The 27,735-nt window shown below is 41.1% G+C and overlaps 1 protein-coding gene across 1 annotated transcript in view; it reads right to left on the bottom strand.

Moving 5' to 3' along the window:
- LOC127131242 (uncharacterized) overlaps positions 1-26,196 on the bottom strand; it is a 42,034-nt gene extending 15,838 nt beyond the window's left edge. Inside the window, exons 1-2 of the mRNA XM_051060173.1 lie at positions 25,966-26,196; positions 5,216-5,462 (exon numbers count right to left, since the gene is read on the bottom strand). Of these exons, the coding sequence (XP_050916130.1) occupies positions 5,216-5,462; positions 25,966-26,196 (478 nt within the window). The remainder of the gene's footprint in view (positions 1-5,215; positions 5,463-25,965) is intronic.
- Positions 26,197-27,735: the final 1,539 nt, after the last annotated feature.

Below are 27,735 nucleotides of genomic sequence, written 5' to 3'. Positions count from 1 at the left end.
GAAACAATTCCTGAAAAGAGGTAATTGCGCACAAAAGGAAAAATTTATCCTAATGGCAATGTGAAACCGCGATCTCATCGAATTCCAACTCGGTTACACCCCATATGTCCTCAGACTCTCCGTACTTTCTGCCTTCTGAACAAGACGTTTCCGACTGATCCCTACCGGGTATTATCCATGATGCTTTAACCAAAGCGCAAACGATCATGCCAGACGCAGTTGTTCGTTTCAATCCCTCTTTTGCCTGGACCGCCCTTTCGGGTTTTCAGTCCACCGGGATACCCTTTTTTGCCCAAGTCGCCCTTTCAGGTTTTCGACTTGCCGGGTGTACAGTTTTTCTTTTTTATCCCTAATTTTTGCCCGAACCTTTTTCATTATTTTTCTGGTTCGCCGGGATGCCCATTTTTGCCTGGACTATTTTATTCTTTTCGTCCAGCGGGTCTCTTTATACGAAGTATTTTTTAACTGCGTCCGCATTCACAGGGGATGGAAAATCCTCGCCATCCATGGTTGTCAGCAACAAGGCTCCGCCAGAGAAAACCTTCTTGACCACGAATGGACCTTCATAATTGGGTGTCCATTTGCCCCTTCGATCGCTTTGAGGAGGAAGGATCCTTTTCAGCACCATATCACCTACGTGATATACCCGAGGTCGTACCTTTCTGTCAAAAGCACGCTTCATCCGTTGCTGGTATAACTGCCCATGACAGATGGCTGCCAGCCTCTTTTCTTCAATCAGGCTTAACTCTTCATACCGAGTCCTTACCCATTCAGCCTCTTGCAATTTCACGTCCATCAGGACTCTCAAAGAGGGAATCTGGACCTCAACTGGTAACATAACTTCCATTCCATACACAGCTAGAAAGGCTTTTGCCCCAGTAGATGTACCGAGGTACAATACCCAGGACACAAGCTTCGTACTTAGCCACCATTGTTGGTGCATTCAAATGTTATCCGGGCCACAAAAGAAATATGGGACCTTTTTGGCGTGACCAAAACAACACCAACTCCCACCATTAACCCCATCAGACATCAGAACCCGTTCGGATTCGGGGTCAGGCCCCTCCTCCGGGATCGGTTACTCTCAATCTTTCGATTTGAGCACCTCGAGATGTCCTCATCAGGGAACTCAAACTTCCTTGGTTGATAATCCTCAATGGGTTGTTGGGTGAGGTAATCAGACAATACACTCCCCTTGATTGTTTTCTGAGCGGTATACTGTATATCACATCAGTCAGCATTCTTTTGCACTCTCACAACCCGTCCGGTCACTGATGGCTTCTCAGAAATGTACTTGATCAGGTCCATCTTGAAATCCACAAAGTGGTATGAACCAGCATACACTGTCTCGGTCGGCGAGCAGCCTATGCCAAAGTACATCAAGTTTTCTCGAACAGTGAATGTATTGTTTCACCGTCGGTAAACTTTTTGCTAAGGTAAATTGCATGCTCTTTTCGACCAGACTCGTCATGCTGCCCCAGTACACACCCCATAGACCCCTCGAGGGCTGTCAAGTACCAGATTAACAGTTGTTCCTTCCATAGGAGGCATCAGAATCGGAGGTTCCTCTATCCATTCGAGAGATAATAGATAGAGGAGATGTGAAAATATGCAGAGTACCTACACTTGACAATATTGTTGACCCACTGACAAAGCCTCTTGCGCAGCAGAAGCATGATGGCCATACTAGATCTATGGGCATTAGGGGTATGCCTGATTGGCTCTAGTGCTAGTGGAAGATTGTTGGTGTAAGCCCTAGAGGCCAATACTTTTGGTACTTGTATCAAATTATTTATTAATAATAAAAGGCTTTTTCTTTATTATGTTTGTTTAATAAGGTCCCTAGAATAGCTAGTCCGTTTAATGTATTTAAGTGTGACTTAATCATGGGATCACATTAAACATAAGGACACTATTCTTAAAGTATCCGTAGTCGAGCTTTATTGTGAAGTGGGATAACATTAAAGCATTAAGACTATTATGTATATAGACTGATGATCACATCTCATGGATCATGGATAAGGAGTTATCAAGTCTTAAACATAGGTATGAATATTAAGAGTAATATTTATACTGGATTGACCCGCTATGAGAATACTATATAGAATATTATGCAAAGTGTCATAAGTTATTCTCATGGTGATAATGGTGTATACCACCCTTCGACCTAAAACCACTATGGACCCTAGATGTAGAGTCGAGTGCCTTATTGCTGATCAAACATTATCAGTAACTGGATGACCATAAAGACAGTTGATGGGTACTCCACGAAGCATGCTAAGGTACATGAGTGACCTAGATGGAATTTGCCCATCCTGCGTAATAGGATAAATGTTTATGGGCCCAATATTGATCTGGACAAGGATGACACGATTTATGCCTTGTGTTCAATATAGGCATAAGGGCAAAAGGGTAATTGTACACATAAGTATTATCACAAAAGGATTTATCAAATCACATGACATTTTCGTGTCTTGGGTATCAGTGATGTGTTGCTAGATACCGCTCATTGTTTATTAGTTTAAATACGTGATTTAATATAATTGTCAATGCCACGAAAACCTACAGGGTCACACACAAAAGGAAGGATTGATGAGAGATAGAGTAACTAAGGAATACTGTAATGTACGATGCACTTAAGTGAATTGTAGAACATCGTAAGGTACGATGTACTTAAGTAGAATACGAAATATGGTAAGGTATCACACGCTTAAGTGATTTTGGCATATTATAAGATATGGGCCACATACACTTGAGTGAGCTTTTTAGCTTGCAGCCCACATAAGTGGTTCTATAAATAGAACCCTTGTGTAGAAGCATTTGAGCAGTTGCAATTTCATTTCTCTCTCTCTCTCTCTCTCTCTCTCTCTCTCTCTCACTCACTCAAAGTCTTCACTCGTAGCAACTAGCATTGTACATCAAGTCTTCACTCGTAGCAACTAGCATTGTCTCGGTCGGCGAACAGCCTATGCCAAAGTACATCAAGTTTTCTCGAATAGTGAATGTATTGTTTCACCGTCGGTAAACTTTTTGCTAAGGTAAATTGCATGCTCTTTTCGACCAGACTCGTCATGCTGCCCCAGTACACACCCCATAGACCCCTCGAGGGCTGTCAAGTACCAGATTAACAGTTGTTCCTTCCATAGGAGGCATCAGAATCGGAGGTTCCTGCAGCTTTTTCTTTTATTCTTTCAATGCCCCTTGGCAATCATTATTTCACCTGACCGTTTGATCTCTTCTTTTCAACAGCTTGAGTATAGGTTCACAGGTGGCTGTTAGAGGAGATGTGAACCATGACATGTAGTTCAATCTACCTAATAGACCACGAACCTCTTTCTTCCATTCTCGGTTCAGGCATTTTTTTTTAGCAAGATCAACCTCGATTCCTCTCTTACAATGAACCCCAACATCTTACCGGACCGCACTCTGATAGTGCACTTATCTGAATTCAACCTCAGTTTGAATTGTCTCAACTGGTCTACTTAGCTTGGCCAGATCTGCCAGATGCCCCTCTTCTGCTTGGGACTTTGCTATCATGTCATCAACATAGCATTCGATTTCATGATGAATCATATCATGAAACAAAGTCACCATGGCTCTCTGATAAGTAGCACCGACGTTCTTCTTCTCCAGAGGACAGTCTTGTTTCCATGGTAGCTTGTGCACAACGACCTTGGTATCCGACCCTGGCATATCCTGACATGACCAGGCGAAGGTATCCACATGCTCTTTCAACAAGGCTACCATTCTGCTTTCGACTCGCCTCTGAAACGGCCCCAATTTTCATTTCCTTTCTGACCTCGGCGGTGCTTGGAATAACAATCTCGCATCGCTTCACGTGCGGCTGAATCACCTTCTCCTCTTGTTCTGACAATCTGGCTAATTCCAGCAGATCACAATCTTCTTCGCCTTCTTCTTCGGCTTGATAGATCGGATTGTCGAAGTCACATAGAGGTGTAACCAAATTGTTATCAATGAGATCCGGAGAATTACTTTTCGATGTCGGAACGAGACAAATCAAATAGGGAAAAAATGAAAACAAACATTGCCATTTTTATTTGTTTTTAAACTGCAAAAATAAATGAAAAACAGGGAGCACCGCTTTTAATTTGAAAAACATCCATTTATTTATGATGCAAAAATGTTGCAAAATGAAACATGAGGTAGCCCTTACAATGAACCATTACGTGTCGGGCAACACGTATGGCTTTCATGCAAATAAAATCTGAAAACAGAAATATTACTCTTCCAGTAGAATGACAGTGATGATCTGTTAGGCCTTCCAGCTTCCTGGTACGCACGATTTTATCCACGACTCCAACTCACGGTCACTGTCAATCTCTTCACCCACTGTACATGCGTGATCTGGATCCAGCACTCCGGCACTGACAAATGCGAGCGGTGGACGACGTCCTCTGTTCTGCTCAAACGAGTCTTGACCTTCCTGATAGCCAATCCCGAACATATTTGCCTTTACCATAATGCCTATGATCTTTCCCCAGCCTGGGATCCCTCCATTTCTCACCACTTCCACAGCCTGTTTATAAGAAGAAATGGACGGCTTTTTCTCTTTCTCAACCCCAATGGCATTTTCCACCCTGACGGTTTCAGCTGCCATACTGGGTGCTTTATATCTTGCATCGTCCATTTCTACTTTCATCATTCTCTGGATCGTTTCCCCAATCACAATACACCCCTTTGTGGCGACGGCCGCACAACAATTATCAACACGAGGGAATGCTCCACTTTTCATCAGACGTTTTGACCACAGACATTGGAGCTTTTAACTGATCCCCATTCATCAACCCGATCGTTCTCCTATCCTCAGAAATTGCATTCATCCCCAATTGACCATGCGCGGGCATGTGATTAGCATTAACATTTAGAGATTGTGCAAAATTAATGGCCTTGGAATCCACCAGGTCCTGGACAATATGCTTAAAAGCTTTACAATTCTCCACATTGTGTCCAGGGGCACCAGAGTGAAATTCACATTTGGCATTCTCATCATACCCAGCAGGCCTCTGATCAGGTTTCAACGGAGTCAACATCCTTGGCCGCACCAATCCAAGATCCTTCAACCTCTTCAACAGAAGAGCATACGCCATGGGTGGCCTATCAAATTGACGATCAACCCCCTTTCCTCTCACTTGGTTCCCAGCTCTCTGTGCTCTCTGTTGAGGTGGCGGCTGTTGCGGTGGTACATGTGGATTACCAACAGGAACGGTTACAGCAGCAGCATAAGGGTGATAACGATCCTTACCGCGTTCCTTTTTTACTGGCACACCACTTGAATTTACCTCTTCCTTGAGCGGACCACTGCCAGAGGGTTCCTCTACTACAGAGCCAGAGGGGTTTGTCACTTCGGATGGTGGAGCCTTTCCCTGAACTTTCTCCGCTAGCAGCCATTTCTCAATCTTCTCCACCTTTTCAGCAATTGCCTTCTGCCCCAAGGCGAGCCCCTGCACGACTTTGAACAACTCCCCCATCATCTCTTTCAATTCGAGAATGTCGGCGTTGGGTGGATTCATCAGTCTGGGTTTGTTGAGTCTGGCAGGGTATCTGAGCGGAAAAGCTGTGCGCACCGGTTAGATACTGACACCTACAAAACAGCAAACAGGTTAATATGCATGAATGCAACGTCTATCCATACGAGGAAGCTTCTATCTTTCGATCCTGGTTTCATCGAGACAGATAAAATTTCGACAATAACATTCTGACATCAGGATGTCTCTCAACCAGAATCTTAATCGAGAATGTACCCTGAGTATGGATAGACATGAGTTAGATGCCGATGAATGCAAAATGTGGATGATGCTGATGCGTGAATGCAATGCACTGTGCCATCCTCCAAGTCCTCTGATCATCTGTTGCTCTGAGTTACAGCCCTGATCTCTGAACCGATCATAACCATCTGAAGGAACTGAGCAATCATAAGTCCGACCCAAGGGTTCCGAAATAAACGGAAGACAGATACATCATCATCATCACCAAACAATCTCTGAGCAGACAACCACAATCCTCTGAATCAGCCCGGGGAATCCTGAAATAAACGGATCCCCACTGATAAATAACACGGACAACACTTCGGCGTCTTAGAAATAAATGGCCATAAATCCGACTTATAAATAGGACTCTGATCAACGGAACCAATAGTCACCATCAAAGTCACCATCTGAACATGCATCTGTAAGAATCACCCTCCCCTCACAGGTAAATTCTAATCAGGTCATCCTAAGGCGGATAATAGTCTCGACAATCGGGCAAAGATACTCAACGGGTTTGCCCTTTCGGGTGTGCCGTTGTAGCTCCCTTAAGATCGTCTAAACCAAAGATCCGGGAAATGATCGGTCACCGAAGTCAATAGTCCAAAAGAGGTAACCCAACCAAAGTGGAAAACCCCACTGAGGAAAAGCACTCTCAGATGAACCTCGTCCGGCTTGTGGTATGTCACGTCGCAACAACATGCTCAACCAACATGTGAGGAACGTGAGACCACACTAATCCTAGGTGTGTACTCGGGCCTGGGTTTTAGCCCCACTCAGAACACCCACCCCAAAACAGAGGAACCACCTGCACAGAGGACGGCAACATGATAGTATGATGCATGCAAATATTTATGCAAATATATACACAGTCAGAATAATAAATACAATAAATAAAGCACAAGCAACCTAAACTATCCTAGAACGCTAGGAGAGACTCGCTTAGGGAAGATGGACCAGCAACAGGTCAACTTCTGAATCCCCAGCAGAGTCGCCATCGCATCCGCGAAAAACAACCGGCGGGCTAAAACAAAACAACACAGAGCCGCCACCGTGCGTTATTTATCCCAAAAGAGGGAAAGGAAACGCTCAGAGTAAACCTGGAAAAAGCATGGTCTCGCGACCAAAGAGAATGGGATCGGGAGTCGGTTACGCAAGGGGAAGGTATTAGCACCCCTCACGCCCGTCGTACTCGACGGGATCCACGCTCTAAAAGAAAGAAAAGGTTGCTAACCAAACATCACACACACACACTGAAAACAACACAGGTGGGAAAGAGGGCAGAGGGCTCGCTAGGATATCGCATCCTATGCCTACGTATCTCGTCTGGAACGAGAATCAGAGCTGCCGTAGTTCGGCTCACGCACGCCGAAACAAAACACACGCACAGAAAGGCAAACATGGAACCCGAACGCCAATCGCTGGACTTACATCAGCTTCCGAACCAAACAAACCCACACTGGAAACCAGATGCCACTTGATGGACTTATACCGGACTCCAAGCACACAACAAAAGGATACGGAATGCCAATTGCTGGGCTTACATCCGTCTCCTACACACACAAGAAGAAACAAGCAACAAGCTACTAAGGAGTCGGGAACTCGAGCCTAGCAACTGTCAAGCAAACACACACAAGAAAACAAAAAGGGTTTGCCCGGAGAGATCTCGTGCGACCTCCTGCCTACGTACCTCATCTGGTATGAGGATCAGGGCAACGTAGTTCCCCTTAACAGGGGAAAAACTTTCTCCTAACCAGAGACCGGGAAATGACCAACTAAAAGGGAGACTGACTCGAGCCTAATAGTTATCATGTATTCCGCAATTGTCCTAGGTTGAGTTTTCTATCTACTTGCACAAGCAGCAAGCTAATCCTAACCAGGCAAAGCAAAGCATGCAAGCATAAACAAAACAAATCAAACATTCACAGTTAGCACACACTATATACAGACAGATGTGGCTCAATCAAGGGTTAGACTGCCAAAGCAAGTCAACTGTATCAGGGTGGTGTTAGCTCTTAACCCTGACATTGAGAGTCAGGGTGAAGCTGATGAAAGGTGAGTGAAGATCAGACTTCACAGCTCTTATCCCTGGCCAGGGAGAGCTTCAGACAAAGAAGTGTGGGTCCAGAAAGTGGGGACCCTTCTACACTTATGACTCTGACTCAACTGTACAACTGTACAAGGATCTTGGGTTACTATCCTCAAGGCATCAACATGTAATGTGAGCCAAGGGATGACTCAACAGAAGAGCAGGAGATGGATTGCACATCTCTTGTGTCTGCCAATTGCCTTATTCAAGGTCTTTTCCTGCTTGGGGACAAAGATAAACAAGCACAAACATCGCCTCTTAAGGAGGACTTCAGACAGGTGCCTGGCCAAGTAACAGGCCAGGTCTTCCAGACTACATGGAGAAAAGAAATTCTACCTCAATTGGTTAGCACAACCAAGCAACAGCACAAAGCAAGTTCACAAGGAACTATAGCAACTAAAGTACCTGAAATCAATCTAACATAGTCAGTACTCAGCTCAAACAGTTAAACAGACAAGTTAATGATTACACAGTTAACTGTACACAAGCAATGCATCAAGCAAAGCACAAGCCAATGCTCAACACAAATGACTTAGAAACCACCTACAAAACAAAATTAATGTTAATCAACATCATTCACATGAGCAACTTAAACCAAGTGCATTAATTCCTCCATTCCATTTGCCTTTTGTCCTGAAAACACACTTCAAACATGAGAAGCAAACCCCTAGGACAAAGCCTAGGGTCCAATAGGGATCAAAAATTCAAAACAGAACATGAAAATTATCAAAAATCAAGTTCAATCAATTTAGAATCATGTCCAATTGGTCTCATGCTCATATCATCAACCATTATCATTTCATGAGGCAAAGAGTACAAAGCATGCAATTTAGAACCTCAAAGGACCAAACAGAAAGATCCAATCCAAACTCAATCCAAAACAATTCAATAAATCCCCAAAAAACTCACAGCTAAACAGCATTCATAACATGTCAATCACACCAAATTTCAGGCCAATTGGACAATGGGAAGCAAGTCAATTAAATTCATCAAGTTAAAGCATGCTCATACAAGTCCAAACAAGGCACAATATCATGTATCAACTTCCAGAAAGCATAAAACAGTGTAGGAACATGATAAATGCACCAAACCAAAACCATGACAAACTTCAATGTGTCTATAATCACTCCACAAAATTTCAAGTCCATACAATACATATCCAGAATTTCACAAATCAATTAAAAACATGACTCACAAAAGGTCCACATTTGATCAAACAGAAAGGAAATTCTCAATCAAATTGGAAACACATCCAAAAATTCCATAAAAATTCACATGTGAACCTGACATCCAGAAGTATCAACATGCAACATTTCAGCTTATTTCAAGTTCATATGGCATGGTAACAAAATTCATGAAGTCAGACAAGAAATGGTGTGACACAAATTGTCACACCTAGGTTCAAATGATCATATCTCACAATCCAGGAACTCAAAAATCACAAACTCAAAGCCAAAATTTTCATTTAGGTCTCTAGAATAAGCATACAAAATTTCAGCTCCATCCAGTTAAGCATCATCATTTCATGATCAAAATACCAAGCAAGGTGCAAGCAAACACATATTCATGCAAACCCTAGGCCATTCCAAAAACCACACGTGCACAATTTCCACAAAAATCACCAAAAAATACTAGAGATTACAAGGATCATGATGAAAAAAATTTCAGTTAATTTGGACAAGTATTCTGTGAGATATGATTTTTTCAATTGGAAGAAAAATTAAAAAATGATGTGAAATGGCATGTGAAATCATGTATAGCATATGAAGAAAAAATGCAAATGCCAAAATGGAAATGCCGTGGTGGAGAATCGAAGCGCTACAGTAGTTTATTTTGAAAAAGTAGCGCACCACTGTAGCACTAACACCAAACACATGCTGAAACGCGAAACTGAAGATCCAAGGCGGTTTTCTGGAAAATTTCACCACATTCATACGCATGTTCATACATTCAAACACTCAAGAACAAATCCTCACCAAAATCAACAAACCATATATCATTGGAAAGCTCTCCTAATGTACATCAACAATATCACATTCATTAAGCCTAATTCATCCTAATTTAACCGGATCGATCCAAAACATAATCATGCATGAAAGTTCAAATCAACATAACTCTCTCATTTCTCAATGAAAATTAATGATTCAACTTGCAGAATTCTCTACTAAACAAGATCTATCCAAATCATCAATCAATTTCAAGAATTATTGAAGTCGAAAACTCACCTTAATTTGAGGACAGTTGTGAATTTGCATGTTTTTGGCCTTGGAATTGCAAAACAGATGCGCTATGACTCTTGTATAGGTGAATGGAACAAGTCTTGTTGCTCAATTACGCACGATCTTGATGAAATCTTGAATTGCCATTGTTGCACCTCACTTTAACAGTCCAAATTTTGGCTTGGAAATGAAGAAATCTTGCTTCAATTAGCTTCAATAATGCATGTAGATGATGAATTAATGAAGAACAATGCAAGGTTTGTGGAGATTTTTGGAAAAAAAGTGAGAGAGAAAGTGAAGAGGTTTTTGTGATTTCTAGATCTAGATCTTGATTCTGTTGTTGCTAATCAGAAAACAGTTACAATTATGTTTATATATGCATTGTTAATGATGTTAGTAATCATGATTAGTGAAAATGCAATGAATTAGTGAAAATGCAATTTCATGCTAAATGGCAATCTGGTCAATTCACCCACACATGTGCAATGCAATGTAACAGTGGAATTTTCTGGTTTGAGCAAGTTTCAAGTGGCATTTGTGAGCTGGTGCAAAAGGAATCATGTGAAAACAATGAATATTTTACAAAAACACCTTTTTCCCTCCATTTTTCAAATTAAGTCCACTTGAAAAATGGACTTTTTATGTGATGATTTTTGATGAAATGTAATGATGCAATGTGATAGTACATGTCAAATGGAGTTTGCTCAAAAAAGAATCACCCAATTTGGCCAAATGGTTCATGAGTTATGCCACTTTGAAGTTCAACTTTTCCTGAAAATGATTTGATCACAACTTGCCAACCACACATGAGAAATGAGTGTTCTTGGACTTTTTGGAAAGGTGAGAGCAAGATCTACAACTTTCATGTTGAACAAAATTTCATTTGAAACATTTTTGGACACGTAATTTTGAGGAGAAAAACTTTCCATTTTTGGCAGTTTTCCATTACAAGTCACTTTCTATTTTTGGAAAGTTTCCATCTGACTTTATTTTCTTCATTCTTGATGTTTGAAATGTCAAATGAAACTTGTTTAGACATGAATGAAGTGTCTCTAACTCTCTCCCACCTCCAAATCCATCATTTCAGGCACAGTTGACCATAGTTGACTTTTCTGACTGATAGATGAATTTTAGCTTTGACTGATCAAATTGAGCCTCAAACTCCTGATGAAATGGCTCAACCATGAAACCCTAGCTTCCATAAGCTCAATATAATCAATAAATGATCTCCCATCTCAATATAGGCCCCATCTCCTTGCTAAGTCCTGATTGGCCCAATACAACTGATTAGGGTTGACTAGAGGTCAAAACCCTAATCTCAAGGTATCTGATCAATCTCTTGGTGATGACAAGACCATGATGATGATGATGTACCATTTCAACCAAGATAAAGCTCAACCCTCCTTGAGGAACCAAGAAACCCTAATTTGAATCACACATCCTCAGATGATTAATGATCAGTCCATGAAACCTTAGCTTGCATCTTAACCTCTTTATCTTCTGATCAAGACTTAGGAGGATGACTTGTTCCATGTAACCACATGATATGCAAATATGCAATGACTAATGACCTAAAAAATGATATGCAATATGCTAAGCTAGTCCCAAGAGAGGAGGGCAAAGTTTGAGGTGTTACAGCTGCCCCTATTCAATCCACTGTGAACCTGTCGATATGAATAGCCTCGGCTTTCAGATGATCAGGATGAAGAGTGATTGAATACCAAGAACAGACGAACAATTTGCACTCTGATGAGAAAATAATTAACAATGTCTGTCAGAATCGGCAAAGAAACAATCTTGAAGAAAAATCCGTCTGGTACGGCGAAAGTCGGCCTGATCACCGAAACAGAAACGTCGACCTGGATACCAAAATAAATGGTAACACAGGGATAACCATGGCCTGAATACCACATCCGCTGGGGATTATTATTACTCTTCTTTCTTTTTTTTTGCTTTTCTTGAACCCCGAAAATTTTCTCTTTTTTCGTTTTCTTGAACCCCGAAATTTTCCTTCACGCCAATGACCCCGGATCACTGCATTTGAACCCCGACATCTTATTTGCCAAAATAATGAACCCCATTCTCCATTTGAACCCCAGTCGCCTGACGATAACTTGTGATCGCCATTGTGAACCCCGTTCTCCAGAAAATGCCGCAACATTTCCCTTTCTCCGTTTGAACCCCGCTCTCCAGAAAATGCCTCAACATTTCCCTTTCTCCGTTTGAACCCCGTTCTCCAATTTCTCGTGATAATTCCGCTGGCAACGTCGGAAATAACACCAAACACCACTCTGAGGGCGACATATCAGAGGGTACACCTTCACGAAAGGAAGGTAACATGTGCATCTCTTCCTCAGAAGACACCCCTAACGACCTCTATCGGCCTCAGCCAAAGTCTAAGGTGACACATGAACGGAAGATAATCCCGATGACCTCATCCCGGATATAATCTTCAACTCCAATCTCCATTTGAACCCCAGAAAATGCCTCAACATTTCCTTTTCTCCGATTGAACCCCGTTCTCCAGAAAATGCCTCAACACTTCCCTTTCTCCGTTTGAACCCCGCTCTCCAGAAAATGCCGCAACATTTCCCTTTCTCCATTTGAACCCCGTTCTCCAGAAAACACCTCGTGTCTCCTTTTCTCCATTTGAACCCCGATTGTCGCGCTGATCGCGTAACGTCCTTTGATTTCATTTCCATCTCCGTCTGACGGAAAAGTTTCCTCCAGTATCGCACTACTGGAAAACCTTGCTGATCTGACATCATGATGCTAAACTCCTCAGAGTAACACTTTCAACCAGACACTGACTAATGACTGGGAAGAAACTCGACGTTTACTGGACATCGAACAATGATGTTTACTTGACACCAAAGAAAACTCGACCAGACACTTACTGATGACTGGGATAAAACTCGACGTTTACTGGACATCGAACAATGATGTTTACTTGACACCAAAGAAAACTCGACCAGACATTAACCAATGACCGGGAGGGAACGCGACGTTTACTGGACATCGAACAATGATGTTTACCTGACACCAAAGAAATACTCGACCAGACATTAACTGATGACTGGGAAGAAACTCGACGTTTACTGGACATCGAACAATGATGTTTACTTGACACCAAAGAAAGCTCGACCAGACAGGGATCGACACGACACTTACTGGTATCGCAAGGATGACATCCACATGTCAAAACCAGGCAGACGCTTGCCAGGGACTAACTGGGAAATACTGCTGCTCCAAAATCATGATGTTGAACTCCTCAGAGCAACATCTTCAAACTTCCGTCTCGCACGACAAAAATCTTCCTCCAATATCGCGCTACTGGGGAATACCGTTGACCCAACGTCACAATGCCAAACTCCTCAGAGTATCATCTTCACTGACCGGCAAAACCCATTTTCAGATGGTAACCACGGCTTGAGTCGCGCTGATCGCGATCTTCATTTCCATCTCTGTCCGACGGAAAAGTTTCCTCCAGTATCGCACTACTGGGGAACACTGTTGATTTTCCAACTAGCGGAACCACTTCTCAAACGGTAACCACGGCTTGAGTAGCATCTTCACCCATGGGCAAAACCATATCTCAAGCGGTAACCTCGACTTGAGTTGCGTTGATCGCGATCTCCATTCCCATCTCTGTTCGACGGAAAAGTTTCCTCCAATATCGCACTACTGGGGAACATTGCTGATCTGACATCACGATGCTAAACTCCTCAGAGTAACATCTTCACCTTCGGGCGAAACCCATTCTTGGATGGTAACCAATGCTTGAGGTTAACTTATGCTTGCAATGCTAATGTTGATCTTCCAACCAGCGAAACCACCTCTCAAATGGTAACCACGGCTTGAGACTAGCTTATGCTTGCAATGATGATGCATGACTCTTTTTTTTCAGCGTAATGCTCCACAAGTATGGAAATGCTACGCGAGTTATTATGCGATATGCTATGCCTATCTACATGATGAATGTATAAAAAGTATCCCCCTCAAGGGACTCTCCTGGGGAGCTCGAGACACTCTACTGAGGAACTCGCCAATACTCCGATCTCCACCCCGCTGGGGAAATAGCACTGCTGCTGGGAAAAAGCAACCCTTGCTGGGGAAAAACCTCCTTTGCACCCAATCCGCTCGAGGAATTGCTGGGGATAAAACCACCAATGCACTCTGTGGGGAAACACCAGTCTTTGACTTGCTGGGGATGCAACACTCCCGACTCTGCTTGCGAAACCACCACAGATACCTCCGCTGGGAAATAACAACCTTCAGTCCTGGCGACTGGGGAAGCATCATTCTAAAACCTGCTGGGGATAACCATCCTGACCCTGCTAGGGAATCCACAGACCTTGAATCTGCTGGGGAATTAGTCATTCCGACTCTGCTTGGGGAGGAGGACAGTCTGGTACTGCACACCCGACAACTCGTCGAACCATGGTATTCATATCCAACTCCCATGTCAACTATCCAATTTTGAGAATTCCCAGACTCGTCTGGACCTTTTCTGCTCCATCATCTTGTATTCCCCACTGTTCCGCGCTCGACGGAGAGCAAACTCCTGGGATTTATACAAACTTTTCAATCTTCCGACTTTGAAGAGTCTTCTTGATTAATTCTCAAGGATCGTCGTACGTCTCGTCGTCTTTTCATCGTTCCTCAATTCATTCGTCCCTGACTGGACTCCGCGGGGATTCTTTTGTCAAAGCTTCCACATCACAACCTGCAAGTGAGTGAAAATATCTAACAGCACCTGCAAAAGAGATCGTTAGACAAAACCGTGCCCCAGGCGTGTCAATATTTCAACACATGGATCACTCAACCTTCCGAATAAGATTTCAAGTTTTCAATCTTATAAACATGCATTGGAAGGGACCTGTATGTCTTAAAATGCAAAGATTCTTTATCAAAATAATTGGATGTTTTTGCAATCAAAACGGTAATGAAAAACAAAAACAAAATTATTTGACTGAATATGCATTTTATTGATATGGAAAAGCGTGTGGCTCAAATTGAGCAATACAAAGGAAACAATTCCTGAAAAGAGGTAATTGCGCACAAAAGGAAAAATTTATCCTAATGGCAATGTGAAACCGCGATCTCATCGAATTCCAACTCGGTTACACCCCATATGTCCTCAGACTCTCCGTACTTTCTGCCTTCTGAACAAGACGTTTCCGACTGATCCCTACCGGGTATTATCCATGATGCTTTAACCAAAGCGCAAACGATCATGCCAGACGCAGTTGTTCGTTTCAATCCCTCTTTTGCCTGGACCGCCCTTTCGGGTTTTCAGTCCACCGGGATACCCTTTTTTGCCCAAGTCGCCCTTTCAGGTTTTCGACTTGCCGGGTGTACAGTTTTTCTTTTTTATCCCTAATTTTTGCCCGAACCTTTTTCATTATTTTTCTGGTTCGCCGGGATGCCCATTTTTGCCTGGACTATTTTATTCTTTTCGTCCAGCGGGTCTCTTTATACGAAGTATTTTTTAACTGCGTCCGCATTCACAGGGGATGGAAAATCCTCGCCATCCATGGTTGTCAGCAACAAGGCTCCGCCAGAGAAAACCTTCTTGACCACGAATGGACCTTCATAATTGGGTGTCCATTTGCCCCTTCGATCGCTTTGAGGAGGAAGGATCCTTTTCAGCACCATATCACCTACGTGATATACCCGAGGTCGTACCTTTCTGTCAAAAGCACGCTTCATCCGTTGCTGGTATAACTGCCCATGACAGATGGCTGCCAGCCTCTTTTCTTCAATCAGGCTTAACTCTTCATACCGAGTCCTTACCCATTCAGCCTCTTGCAATTTCACGTCCATCAGGACTCTCAAAGAGGGAATCTGGACCTCAACTGGTAACATAACTTCCATTCCATACACAGCTAGAAAGGCTTTTGCCCCAGTAGATGTACCGAGGTACAATACCCAGGACACAAGCTTCGTACTTAGCCACCATTGTTGGTGCATTCAAATGTTATCCGGGCCACAAAAGAAATATGGGACCTTTTTGGCGTGACCAAAACAACACCAACTCCCACCATTAACCCCATCAGACATCAGAACCCGTTCGGATTCGGGGTCAGGCCCCTCCTCCGGGATCGGTTACTCTCAATCTTTCGATTTGAGCACCTCGAGATGTCCTCATCAGGGAACTCAAACTTCCTTGGTTGATAATCCTCAATGGGTTGTTGGGTGAGGTAATCAGACAATACACTCCCCTTGATTGTTTTCTGAGCGGTATACTGTATATCACATCAGTCAGCATTCTTTTGCACTCTCACAACCCGTCCGGTCACTGATGGCTTCTCAGAAATGTACTTGATCAGGTCCATCTTGAAATCCACAAAGTGGTATGAACCAGCATACACTGTCTCGGTCGGCGAGCAGCCTATGCCAAAGTACATCAAGTTTTCTCGAACAGTGAATGTATTGTTTCACCGTCGGTAAACTTTTTGCTAAGGTAAATTGCATGCTCTTTTCGACCAGACTCGTCATGCTGCCCCAGTACACACCCCATAGACCCCTCGAGGGCTGTCAAGTACCAGATTAACAGTTGTTCCTTCCATAGGAGGCATCAGAATCGGAGGTTCCTCTATCCATTCGAGAGATAATAGATAGAGGAGATGTGAAAATATGCAGAGTACCTACACTTGACAATATTGTTGACCCACTGACAAAGCCTCTTGCGCAGCAGAAGCATGATGGCCATACTAGATCTATGGGCATTAGGGGTATGCCTGATTGGCTCTAGTGCTAGTGGAAGATTGTTGGTGTAAGCCCTAGAGGCCAATACTTTTGGTACTTGTATCAAATTATTTATTAATAATAAAAGGCTTTTTCTTTATTATGTTTGTTTAATAAGGTCCCTAGAATAGCTAGTCCGTTTAATGTATTTAAGTGTGACTTAATCATGGGATCACATTAAACATAAGGACACTATTCTTAAAGTATCCGTAGTCGAGCTTTATTGTGAAGTGGGATAACATTAAAGCATTAAGACTATTATGTATATAGACTGATGATCACATCTCATGGATCATGGATAAGGAGTTATCAAGTCTTAAACATAGGTATGAATATTAAGAGTAATATTTATACTGGATTGACCCGCTATGAGAATACTATATAGAATATTATGCAAAGTGTCATAAGTTATTCTCATGGTGATAATGGTGTATACCACCCTTCGACCTAAAACCACTATGGACCCTAGATGTAGAGTCGAGTGCCTTATTGCTGATCAAACATTATCAGTAACTGGATGACCATAAAGACAGTTGATGGGTACTCCACGAAGCATGCTAAGGTACATGAGTGACCTAGATGGAATTTGCCCATCCTGCGTAATAGGATAAATGTTTATGGGCCCAATATTGATCTGGACAAGGATGACACGATTTATGCCTTGTGTTCAATATAGGCATAAGGGCAAAAGGGTAATTGTACACATAAGTATTATCACAAAAGGATTTATCAAATCACATGACATTTTCGTGTCTTGGGTATCAGTGATGTGTTGCTAGATACCGCTCATTGTTTATTAGTTTAAATACATGATTTAATATAATTGTCAATGCCACGAAAACCTACAGGGTCACACACAAAAGGAAGGATTGATGAGAGATAGAGTAACTAAGGAATACTGTAATGTACGATGCACTTAAGTGAATTGTAGAACATCGTAAGGTACGATGTACTTAAGTAGAATACGAAATATGGTAAGGTATCACACGCTTAAGTGATTTTGGCATATTATAAGATATGGGCCACATACACTTGAGTGAGCTTTTTAGCTTGCAGCCCACATAAGTGGTTCTATCAATAGAACCCTTGTGTAGAAGCATTTGAGCAGTTGCAATTTCATTTCTCTCTCTCTCTCTCTCTCTCTCTCTCTCTCTCTCACTCACTCAAAGTCTTCACTCGTAGCAACTAGCATTGAGATTGAAGGAATCCGTTCGTGTGGACTGAGTAGAGGCGTTGTCATCGTTCAACATTCGTGATTTCTCCGTAGATCTGCATCAAAGGTTACAATTGTCACAAGAGGTAACGATTCTATCACTAATCATGCCCATTCGTAAGGATCACTAAAGGAGAAATTTTAAATTCCGATGCGTTTTGGATCGATCTTCTCCTTCAACAAATGCTCAACATGTTCCTCTTCATCAATGGATTTGGTAATCATATCATCAACATAAACTTCGATCTCTTTATGCATCATATAATGAAAAAGAGTAGTCATTGCTCTCTGGTAAGTTGCACCGGCATTCTTTAAACCGAAAGGCATCACTCTATAACAGAATGTTCCCCAGGATGTAATGAATATGGTCTTTTCCATATCCTCGGGTGCCATCTTGATCTGATTATATCCAGAAAATCCGTCCATAAACGAAAAGACTTTGAATTTAACTGTATTGTCTACCAACATATCAATGTGTGGCAGAGGGAAATCATCTTTCGGACTAGCTTTATTTAAATCTCTATAATCAACATACATATAGACTTTTCCATCCTTCTTCGGAACAGGCACAATATTGGCCACCCACTGCAGATACTCAGTAGTAACAAGGAAACCAGCATCAATCTGCTTCTGCACTTCTTCTTTGATCTTCACTTCCATATCAGGATGAGTTCTCCTTAATTTTTGCTTGACTAGCGGACATTCTGGCTTCAACAGCAATCTATGTTCCACAATCTCAGAATCCAAACCAGGCATGTCTTGATAGTGTAGCGGTGTATTCGTTACTATATGATCTATTGGTTAAATCATAAGCAAAGTATACAATAAACATAGAGTCGCCACCGCACTTTTATTTATCCTAAGGACTGGCTAAAAAGCGAACAAAAGCCTAAGAAGTTTTACTCGTAGAAAACTAATGAAAAAGATCAGAGATCGGGGTAAGGGGTAAATTACGTAATGGGAAGGTGTTAGGCACCCACTACGTCCTAGGTACTCCTAGGGAGCCCTTTTCACACTTGTTGTATAAAATGTTTATTTGTTTTGACATATTGTGCAAACACGAATGGGATGATGAGAAAAGAATGTACAAATTAATTATTTTTGTGTTTGGATGGATAACCATTGCCTACGTACCTTTACAGGATCAAAACCTCGTAGTTCGGCTAAAAGATTTCCAAAAATTAGTGAGTTCAATTTTAAACACAAGCCCTAAGGTTTTACGTTACCCACGGGAGAAAACTCAACCTTAAGAAACAACAAGTCCACCATGTGAGAAAAGCTTCAACTTGCTAGAGAGGGGTTAACCCTATAATAAGCAAGGAAGACTTACAATTCAATCAACTAAGGACAAATAGGTGAGATTAATATCAACCAACTAGGGTAAATCAAACCTATAGCTAATGTATGAAAACTTAACAAACATGGACAAAGCCACAAAATCATTTGAATGGGTGAAGTTATTTGGATTATTTACAAAAAGGTCAAAGTATGATTAAAGTCAATTCAAAATGAATATTTACAAAAATGGGGGGTTTGGAAAATCATGGACTTAAGGTCCAAGTTTCTAATTTGGAAAGAGGTGAGAATGTTTGCACAACACTTATTTCAAGTTTTTAAAAGTATGTGTGAAAAGTTTAGGACACAATGGGATGAATGGATAATGGAAGAGTGAATGTAAAACTTCTTAGGAGGGTCCACCTCTTGAAATCATATAGAAGATGATTCAAGTGGGTCCTTAGGAATAGGCTACAAATGAGCAATAATCTGAACATGGTAACAGATGAAAGTAAATAAAAGCGGATACTGGATGCCACTCAATGGTCTTATACCTGTCTCCTAAAACAAGTAAGGATATCAGAAGCCACTCTATGGACTTACACTAATCTCCATCAGAATAAAACAAAAAAAACAAAACAGGGAAGTCAACTGCCAATCTATCTGGACTTATGTTAACCTCCACAGTATGATCCTAGGAATACAAATGCCACATCACAGGGACTTACAATGAATCCTCACATACAACAACAATGCTCAAACAAAGAGCAAAGAAGATATGAGTGACCAGTGAGGTCTTACACTCTATCTCTTCCATGTCATAGGAACAAAAGCCAATCAATATGGACTTACAATTGTCCTCAATGGGAAAACATCAATGTCACAAGGACAAAAGAAATGATCATGCACTGATGGCAAACAAAGATAATAAATGCACAACGACAATCAATGATAGTAAATGCACAATGGCAATCAAGTAATCATGTATAAATGAGTCAAGTAATCAATCACACAAATTCAAGTAACACACACTATAACCATTCAATGAGGCTCAAGCAAAAGGGTGAGGCATTAAAGCCAACTGTAATAGGGTTCAAGTTGCTCTTAACCTTGCCATTGAGGGGCTAAGGTGAAGCAGATGAAAGGATATGAGGGGTGTGCCTCATCACTCTTATCTCTGGTCAGAGAGAGTATTGAATATCAGAAGGTGTGGGAGTTCAGAAAGTAGGAACTCTCTCCACATTTTATTGACTCGATAGATCTTGGGTTGGGATCTCAATGCTACAACCATGTAATGAGAGCAAGGAGAAGACTCACAGAATAGTGGGAGATAGGCTACATATCTCTTATATCCACCAATTGCCTCAAATGAGGACTTTTCCTGCTTGGGACAAACATAAACAATCACAAACATTGCCTCTTAAGGAGGACTTCAGACAGTTTGCCCGGCCAAATAACAGGCCGGGTCTCCAGACTACATGAAGAAGAAAGTGCAATACCTCAATGCAAATTGCTATTTAAGCAAAGCAATGAAAGTTCTTAAGAGAACTGAGCAACTAAGGGTACCTGAAATCAGTCAAATATAATCAGCATCCCAACATAAACAAAACAACAACCTAATGATCAATCAACAATCAAACAATAATGTGCATAACACCAAGTCCATATGAACCAAGCACCCTACAACACAAACAAATTAGTATACAATGATCAAAGGAAACAACTCAATTATGAATCAACCTCCTTAAGGCATTAGCTTTTTAACCTGAAAAGTCAAAGTCAAGCTCAAACATAAGTAACAAGACCACTAGGCCAAGCCTAGGGTCCAAAGGAGGGAAAAAATGTAAAACAGCAAGTAAAACATAATCAATGTCAAGATAATTCAAATAAGAAGAGATCCCAATTGGTTTCACATCCAAACTAGGCACTAATTTCATTTTATGCACAAATTAAGGCAAAGTAAGCAATGTTGAATCACATATGGACAACCAGAATGATTTCAATCTAAAAAATATCAAAACAGCACAGTAAATTCCACAAAAATTATATCCTAAACAGAAGGTATTCAACAAGCTACATATCAATTTTCATGCCATTTGGACTAGTGGAGCTATGGGAATTAATTCAACATGTCAAGGCATGCAAAAACACAACCAAATCAAGTCATAAAATGTACACCAACTTCAATCAAATGGTAAACAGTGATATTAAATGGGAAATGAGTAGGATCAAAGCCAAATGAAAGCTATACATGTCAGGAACTACTCCACCAAGTTTCATATTCATAGGATTAGGGATGAGGATTTGGCAACATGTGAAAAAATGTTACACAAGCAAGGCCCTAAAAATGCTAATCAGTAAACAAAAATCCCAATCAATTAGAAAATGGATTATTAAAATCCACAAAAATTCATGTTGAAAGTTAACATGTCAAAGGTATCTCATGCAAAAAATCAGAACCATAGGCCTAATGGAAGCATGGAAAAATAATTCATAAACTCAGCATATCAAAGTGTGACACATATTGTCACACTCAAAAAGAATTAATCACATCTAACAAACCAGAGGTCCAAAAATTACAAATCATATGTCAAAATCTCCAGGAGAGGGTCAAGAATCATCCTATAAAATTTCAATTCATTTGGATAAGGCATGGTCATTTTATGATTAAAAATAGCAAAACATATGAATATTGCACACATTATGAACATCCCTATGCCAATTAAAATTTTCTACCAGGCACAACTTTAATTTCTATGCCTAAAAAAAAGTAGATTAAAAATGGAGATCATCAAAAAAAGTCCCAAATTAATTGGACTAAGTATGATTAATCTATGATTTTTTAAAGTTTGTAATAATTATTGAATATTTATTTAAGACTTAGAATGAATTTAATTAATTAATTAGGAGCTAAATGGCAAATTCGTAATTATGGCATCCAAGGCCAAAACGACGCCGTGTCAATAATGCGCTGGCGACGCGTGAATGGATGGAATATGGCGGTAAACAGGTTTTGAAATTGGAAGCGTGGTTCAGCGGATCGAACAGCTACTTGTTCATCGTTTTTTTTCCAGAAATCCACCAACAAGCTCAAGAACACATGAACTACGAAACCTAACCAAAATTCACAAACTCGTATCCGTTGGAAAGGTCTAACCGAGTAGAATACGAATATCATAGTGAAATCGTCCAGAACTTCCTATATGGAGCGAATCGATGGAAAGAAGATCTTGCATCTAAACTTTGATCTTAGATTTCTCTCTCATAAGCTAACGATTTTCAATTCTACAAGTTGCTACGTGATCCATAATCTATGCTCTACAATAACCACAACACAATTCTGAAAATGGCGATAGTCGAATCTTAACCTTCTTGAGGAGCAGTGATGGAATCGATGCGCGTTGCGCCTTGAATCGCAGAAACAGATGCAGCAAATCGTCGTGGAAGGTGAATGATGAAGGGAATCCAGCTCAAGAACGCTCGAATCAACAGATTTTGCTAACTGCCATGGAAGAACCACCTTACAACAGCTGCGAATTGGCCATGGTTTTGCTTCGATCCTCACCAACAGAAGTTCAATATCACCTGCAGGTTATGAATTAACAGAGAAAACGCACAAAGATTGATGAGATCTTGATGAAAAATCAGAAAAGTGTGTTATGGAAATTGGAGAAAAATGAGAGAAAATGAGAGTTTTTGCTTTTGGATTTGTGAATTGTGATTAGTGTCCTGAGAAAACAGTTATAATTAACTATATATACTACCACTTAATCCAACAATTAATCATGATTAAGCCAAACTTGGTGATTAGCAAATGTAGCTCATGTGTATATCTTGGCCTTTTTGCCCTTGGATACTTAGAAGCAATGCAACAGTGGTTTATCACTTTGAACAAGTCACAAAACTCATTTGGAAGCTAATAGAATTGGTCCCATGTTCATTGAATGTATATTTCTCAATTTCACTATGTCATGGCACTTTGTTCATTTTTCAAGTTCATTTCAAAAGCCAAATTTCAAACCATGAAGCCTTGGCATGTTATGATGATTCCAACCATTTTCAAATGTCATTTGTGAGGTGTTGCAAAAATCCCCACTCAAAAATTCCAATTATTTCACAAGTTGGACAATTTTGCCCCTGGTTCATTTAACTGTCCAGTTGAAATTTGACTTTTTGTATTGACCTTTTTTGAAGAAATCCAATTATGCACCATGAAAGTACATGTCAAATGGAGTTTGTGCATATAAAGAACATCCAATTTGGACACTCCATGTGGAAGTTATGCCCCTCTGATTATGGGTCATTTTTGAAATTGAATGGACCATAACTTGCCAACCATACATGGGAAATTCAAGTTCTTGGACTTTTTGGAATGGTGAGGACAAGATCTTCAACTTTCATGTTGGACAAAATTTGATTTGAAGCTTGTATGATGATGTAAAGTTGAGGAGCAAAACTTTCCATTTTGGGCAGGTGAGAATTACAGGTCATTTCCATTTTGGGAAACTTTTTGTCTGACTTCAAATCCTTCAACCTTGATCTTTGAAATGCCAAATGAAGCTTATATGGACATGAATGAGACCTTTCCAACCATCTCACACCTCCCAAATCCTGATTAAATGCACAATTGACCACAGTTGACTTTTGTTGACTTTTCTAGAGTTTTGGATGACTGGGCCATGTTCTGATGAATTTCAAACCTCTTTTTCTCGAGATCTTGCTTCCAAATGATATCACAAGTTATATGAACTCTTTATGAATGATCATGGTGTCCAAATTCTTCAAGAATGGCCACCATCTATTGCTCAATGCCTGATTTGACTGATTGACTGATGATTGCTTCAGCTGCAAGCAACAAGGTTAGATGACAATATTTTTGTACTTTTGGTTAGTAAACATATGAAAAGCAATGATATACAAATGCAATACATGCTTGGTGATCAAGAACCATACTCACAAGGTATCCCACCCACTAGGAGAGAAGCTAGGGTATGCAATGATCCTTGAGGCCATGATATGATATGATATGGGCCATGAGGGATCTTAGGGCCAAAATTGGGGTCTTACAGATAGGACCAAGCAAACACATCTGAATACTCTCGGAGAAGATCAATCAACCCCTTCTTAACTTCTGGACACAGTTGAGATCCAATCTTGATTTCCTTTACATCATCTTCGGAACCCAAGTTGACTAACTCAATCTGCTATTCGAATGGCTGAATGGCTTTTTACTCGTGCTCAAGTAGACGAGACAATTTATCAAATACTTCTTCATCACTTCCTTCCTCGGCCTCAACCACAGGGAATTCAAAGTTTGGCGAAGAAGTAGGATCATTGTATTCAATGGGTTTAGAAACCAACCTGCATAATGATTTGATATTTTGATTTTAGATAAGTGATTTGGTGACCAAATATTATGCAGATGGACAATTATATTTATTTATGTTTTTCGTGATTACCATTTTCAGAAGAAAAAAAAAACATCAGAGATGTGGATGAATATAATTGCATTTTATTAATGATCAAAATTGAAAATGCCAAACAATGTTCACTTCTCCCTTAGGCATAGGAGAAGGATTTTTAAAAACAATAAAAGCAATTACTTAGAACGATGCATAATAACAGGAACATCGACAACCGTCCAATTGTTGCAAGCTTTTCCATGCGTCACAAAATTGGTGCAGTCTTCATCTTCATCCCCCTCGATCACAGCAGCTAAGTGTTGTTCATTACCGTGAATGAACCCTCCGCTACGGATATGGGTTGCACATCTTCAGCTCTAATCTCATATGAACCTTGTTGGAAACCTAAATCGGCTCTGCTCTTGTTTTCGACGACCTTTATCATCTGGCCCCACTGATCAGAATTACCGTCTTCAACAATCTTTTGCACATCTTTGAAGGAGGACATGGGTGCCCCAACTCTCTTTTCCTCAACAATAGATAGAGCTTGGAACAGAGTTCCAATCTCATCCTCATCTTCTACATAAGAGAAAGACGACAGGTGGCTTACCAACAAAGCCTTCTCCCCACCGATGATAACAAGCTTTCCATTCTTAACAAACTTCAACTTTTGATGTAGTATTGACGTAACAGCTCCTGCCTCATGTATCCATGGCCTTCCTAACAAGCTGCTATAGGCTGGGTGGATATTCATTACTTGGAAAGTAATTTGGAAATCACTCGGACATATCTTCACAGGAAGGTCCACCTCACCAATTACAGTCTTGCGAGAACCATCAAATGCCTTGACGATCACGCCACTATATCTAATCGGAGCTCCTTGATACGACAATCTGGACAGAGTTGACTTGGGACGTACATTCAATGAAAATCCGGTGTCAACCAACACATTTGGCAAAGCATCCTCCTTGAAGTTCATTGATATGTGCAACACTAAGTTGTGATTTCTACCCTCCTCAGGGAGTTCTTCATCACAAAAGCTCAAGTTGTTGCAGGAAGTGATGTTAGCCACAATATGATCAAACTAATCCACCGTAACATCATGTTCCACATAAGATTGCTCCAATACCTTTTGCAATGCTTCTTTGTGCGCTTCAGAGCTCATGAGCAGAGACAACATTGAAATCTTGGAGGGAGTTTGGAGCAATTGCTCCACCATATTAAAATCTCTCTTCTTGATTAACCGGAGTACCTCATCATTATCATTAAGCTTCAAACCGCTGGATTCACCAGAATGACGCCTTGGAGTGCTAACCGGACCCACTACAGGCACATCCACTTTCTTGCTGACAGATACATCTTCTACACTCTTTGGAAACACAGGCCCCGAAACACGACCGCTACGGGTCACCTTCGTAACATCAACAATGCTCACAATAGAACTGGTCGTAGATAATGGAACCTCTTGACCATTCTTTAACATAGTCGCATGATACTGGTACGGGACAACTCTATCGGATGCATATGAGACGGGGGTCTCTAACCGTATTACCAACGGCGATACCGATCTATTGCTGATACTGATACTGCTGCTACTGTCAAACTGAATTATTACTATTTATGGAATCTTGAATACTGGCACTATAACATTCACATCGTCACCCAAGTGACAGGACTGAAGAATCTGGATCATACCTTCATCCATCAACCTCTGGATGTCTCTCTTCACAACCACAAAAGCTCGGGCGTTAACACTGCAAATTGCACAACCATCATGGTCATGCTCACAATCACTTACCAAACAGATATCCTTGTGCATCCTCACCAAGGATCTTCTAATGAAACAGACATCATATACCTTGAACTCCCCAGGACAGCCATCTACCATGATAATAGAAGGATTACCATGAGCATGTAGTGGGTTAGATTTGACATTAGGCGCACGATCCTCAAAGGACACCATCCCACTTTTGACCAACTTATGGACTTCGTATTTCAGGGGGTAACAGTTCTCAATATCATGGCCAGGAGCCCCTTGGTGAAAGGCACAGTGAAGCTCTAGCTTGTACCACCATGGAAGTGGTTCTGGAATCTGTGGAGGATTTCTTGGTTGTAGAAGGTTCTTGAGAACCAATGATGGATACAATTCAACATAAGACATAGGAATCGGGTCAAAAGAGACCTTCTTCCTCTCGAAGTTCTTTTGTTGTTGATGATTGTTGGTATTGTTGTTGTTGTTGTAGTTGATTGTTCTTTGCGGTGGCTGTTATTGACGTTGTTGTTGAACGTGCATTGATTGATTATTGGAAAATACTGAGATAACAGATGATACTTGATGATGATGTTGACAGGGTTGTGGATTCCTTCTGACACGAGGCCTCCTCTGCCTCCCAACTGATACTGCATTAGTCTCGCCTTCTTTCCGTCGGGAAAACCCACTGCCATACTTCTTGCTAGACGAAACCTCCTCTTTAGACAACCGTCCCTCTCGAACTCCTTCTTCTAGTCCCATCCCCATCTTTACCATTTCGGTAAAATCACTAGGGGCACTGGAAATCATCCACTCATAGTAAAATAAGCTCAGGGTCTAGAGAAAAATCTTGGTCATCTCCTTTTCTTCCAAAGGAGGGGTAATCTGAGCGGCAAGCTCTCTCCATCGCTTGGCGTACTCTTTGAACGTCTCCTTATCCTTTTGAGACAATGACCTCAACTAGTCCCTATCCGGCATCATATCCATATTATACTTGTACTGCTTCACGAAAGCCTCACCCAAATCATTGAACGTGCGTACACTCGCACTATCCAAACCCATGTACCATCTCAGCGCGACACCAGTCAGACTGTCTTGGAAATAATGAATCAGTAACTGATCATTATCAATTTGCGTCAACATCTTTCTAGCATACATGATGAGATGACTGACTGGACAGGTATTCCTTTTATACTTTTGAAAGTCAGGGACTTTGAACTTCATCGGGATCTTAACATTAGGAACCAAGCAAATTTTCGCAACACTCTTACC

The sequence above is a fragment of the Lathyrus oleraceus genome, chromosome 3 (assembly GCF_024323335.1).
Source record: "Lathyrus oleraceus cultivar Zhongwan6 chromosome 3, CAAS_Psat_ZW6_1.0, whole genome shotgun sequence".
Lineage (NCBI taxonomy): Eukaryota > Viridiplantae > Streptophyta > Magnoliopsida > Fabales > Fabaceae > Lathyrus > Lathyrus oleraceus.
The sequence above is the reverse complement of the archived record's forward strand: the minus strand, read 5'-3'. Positions and strand labels throughout refer to the sequence as shown.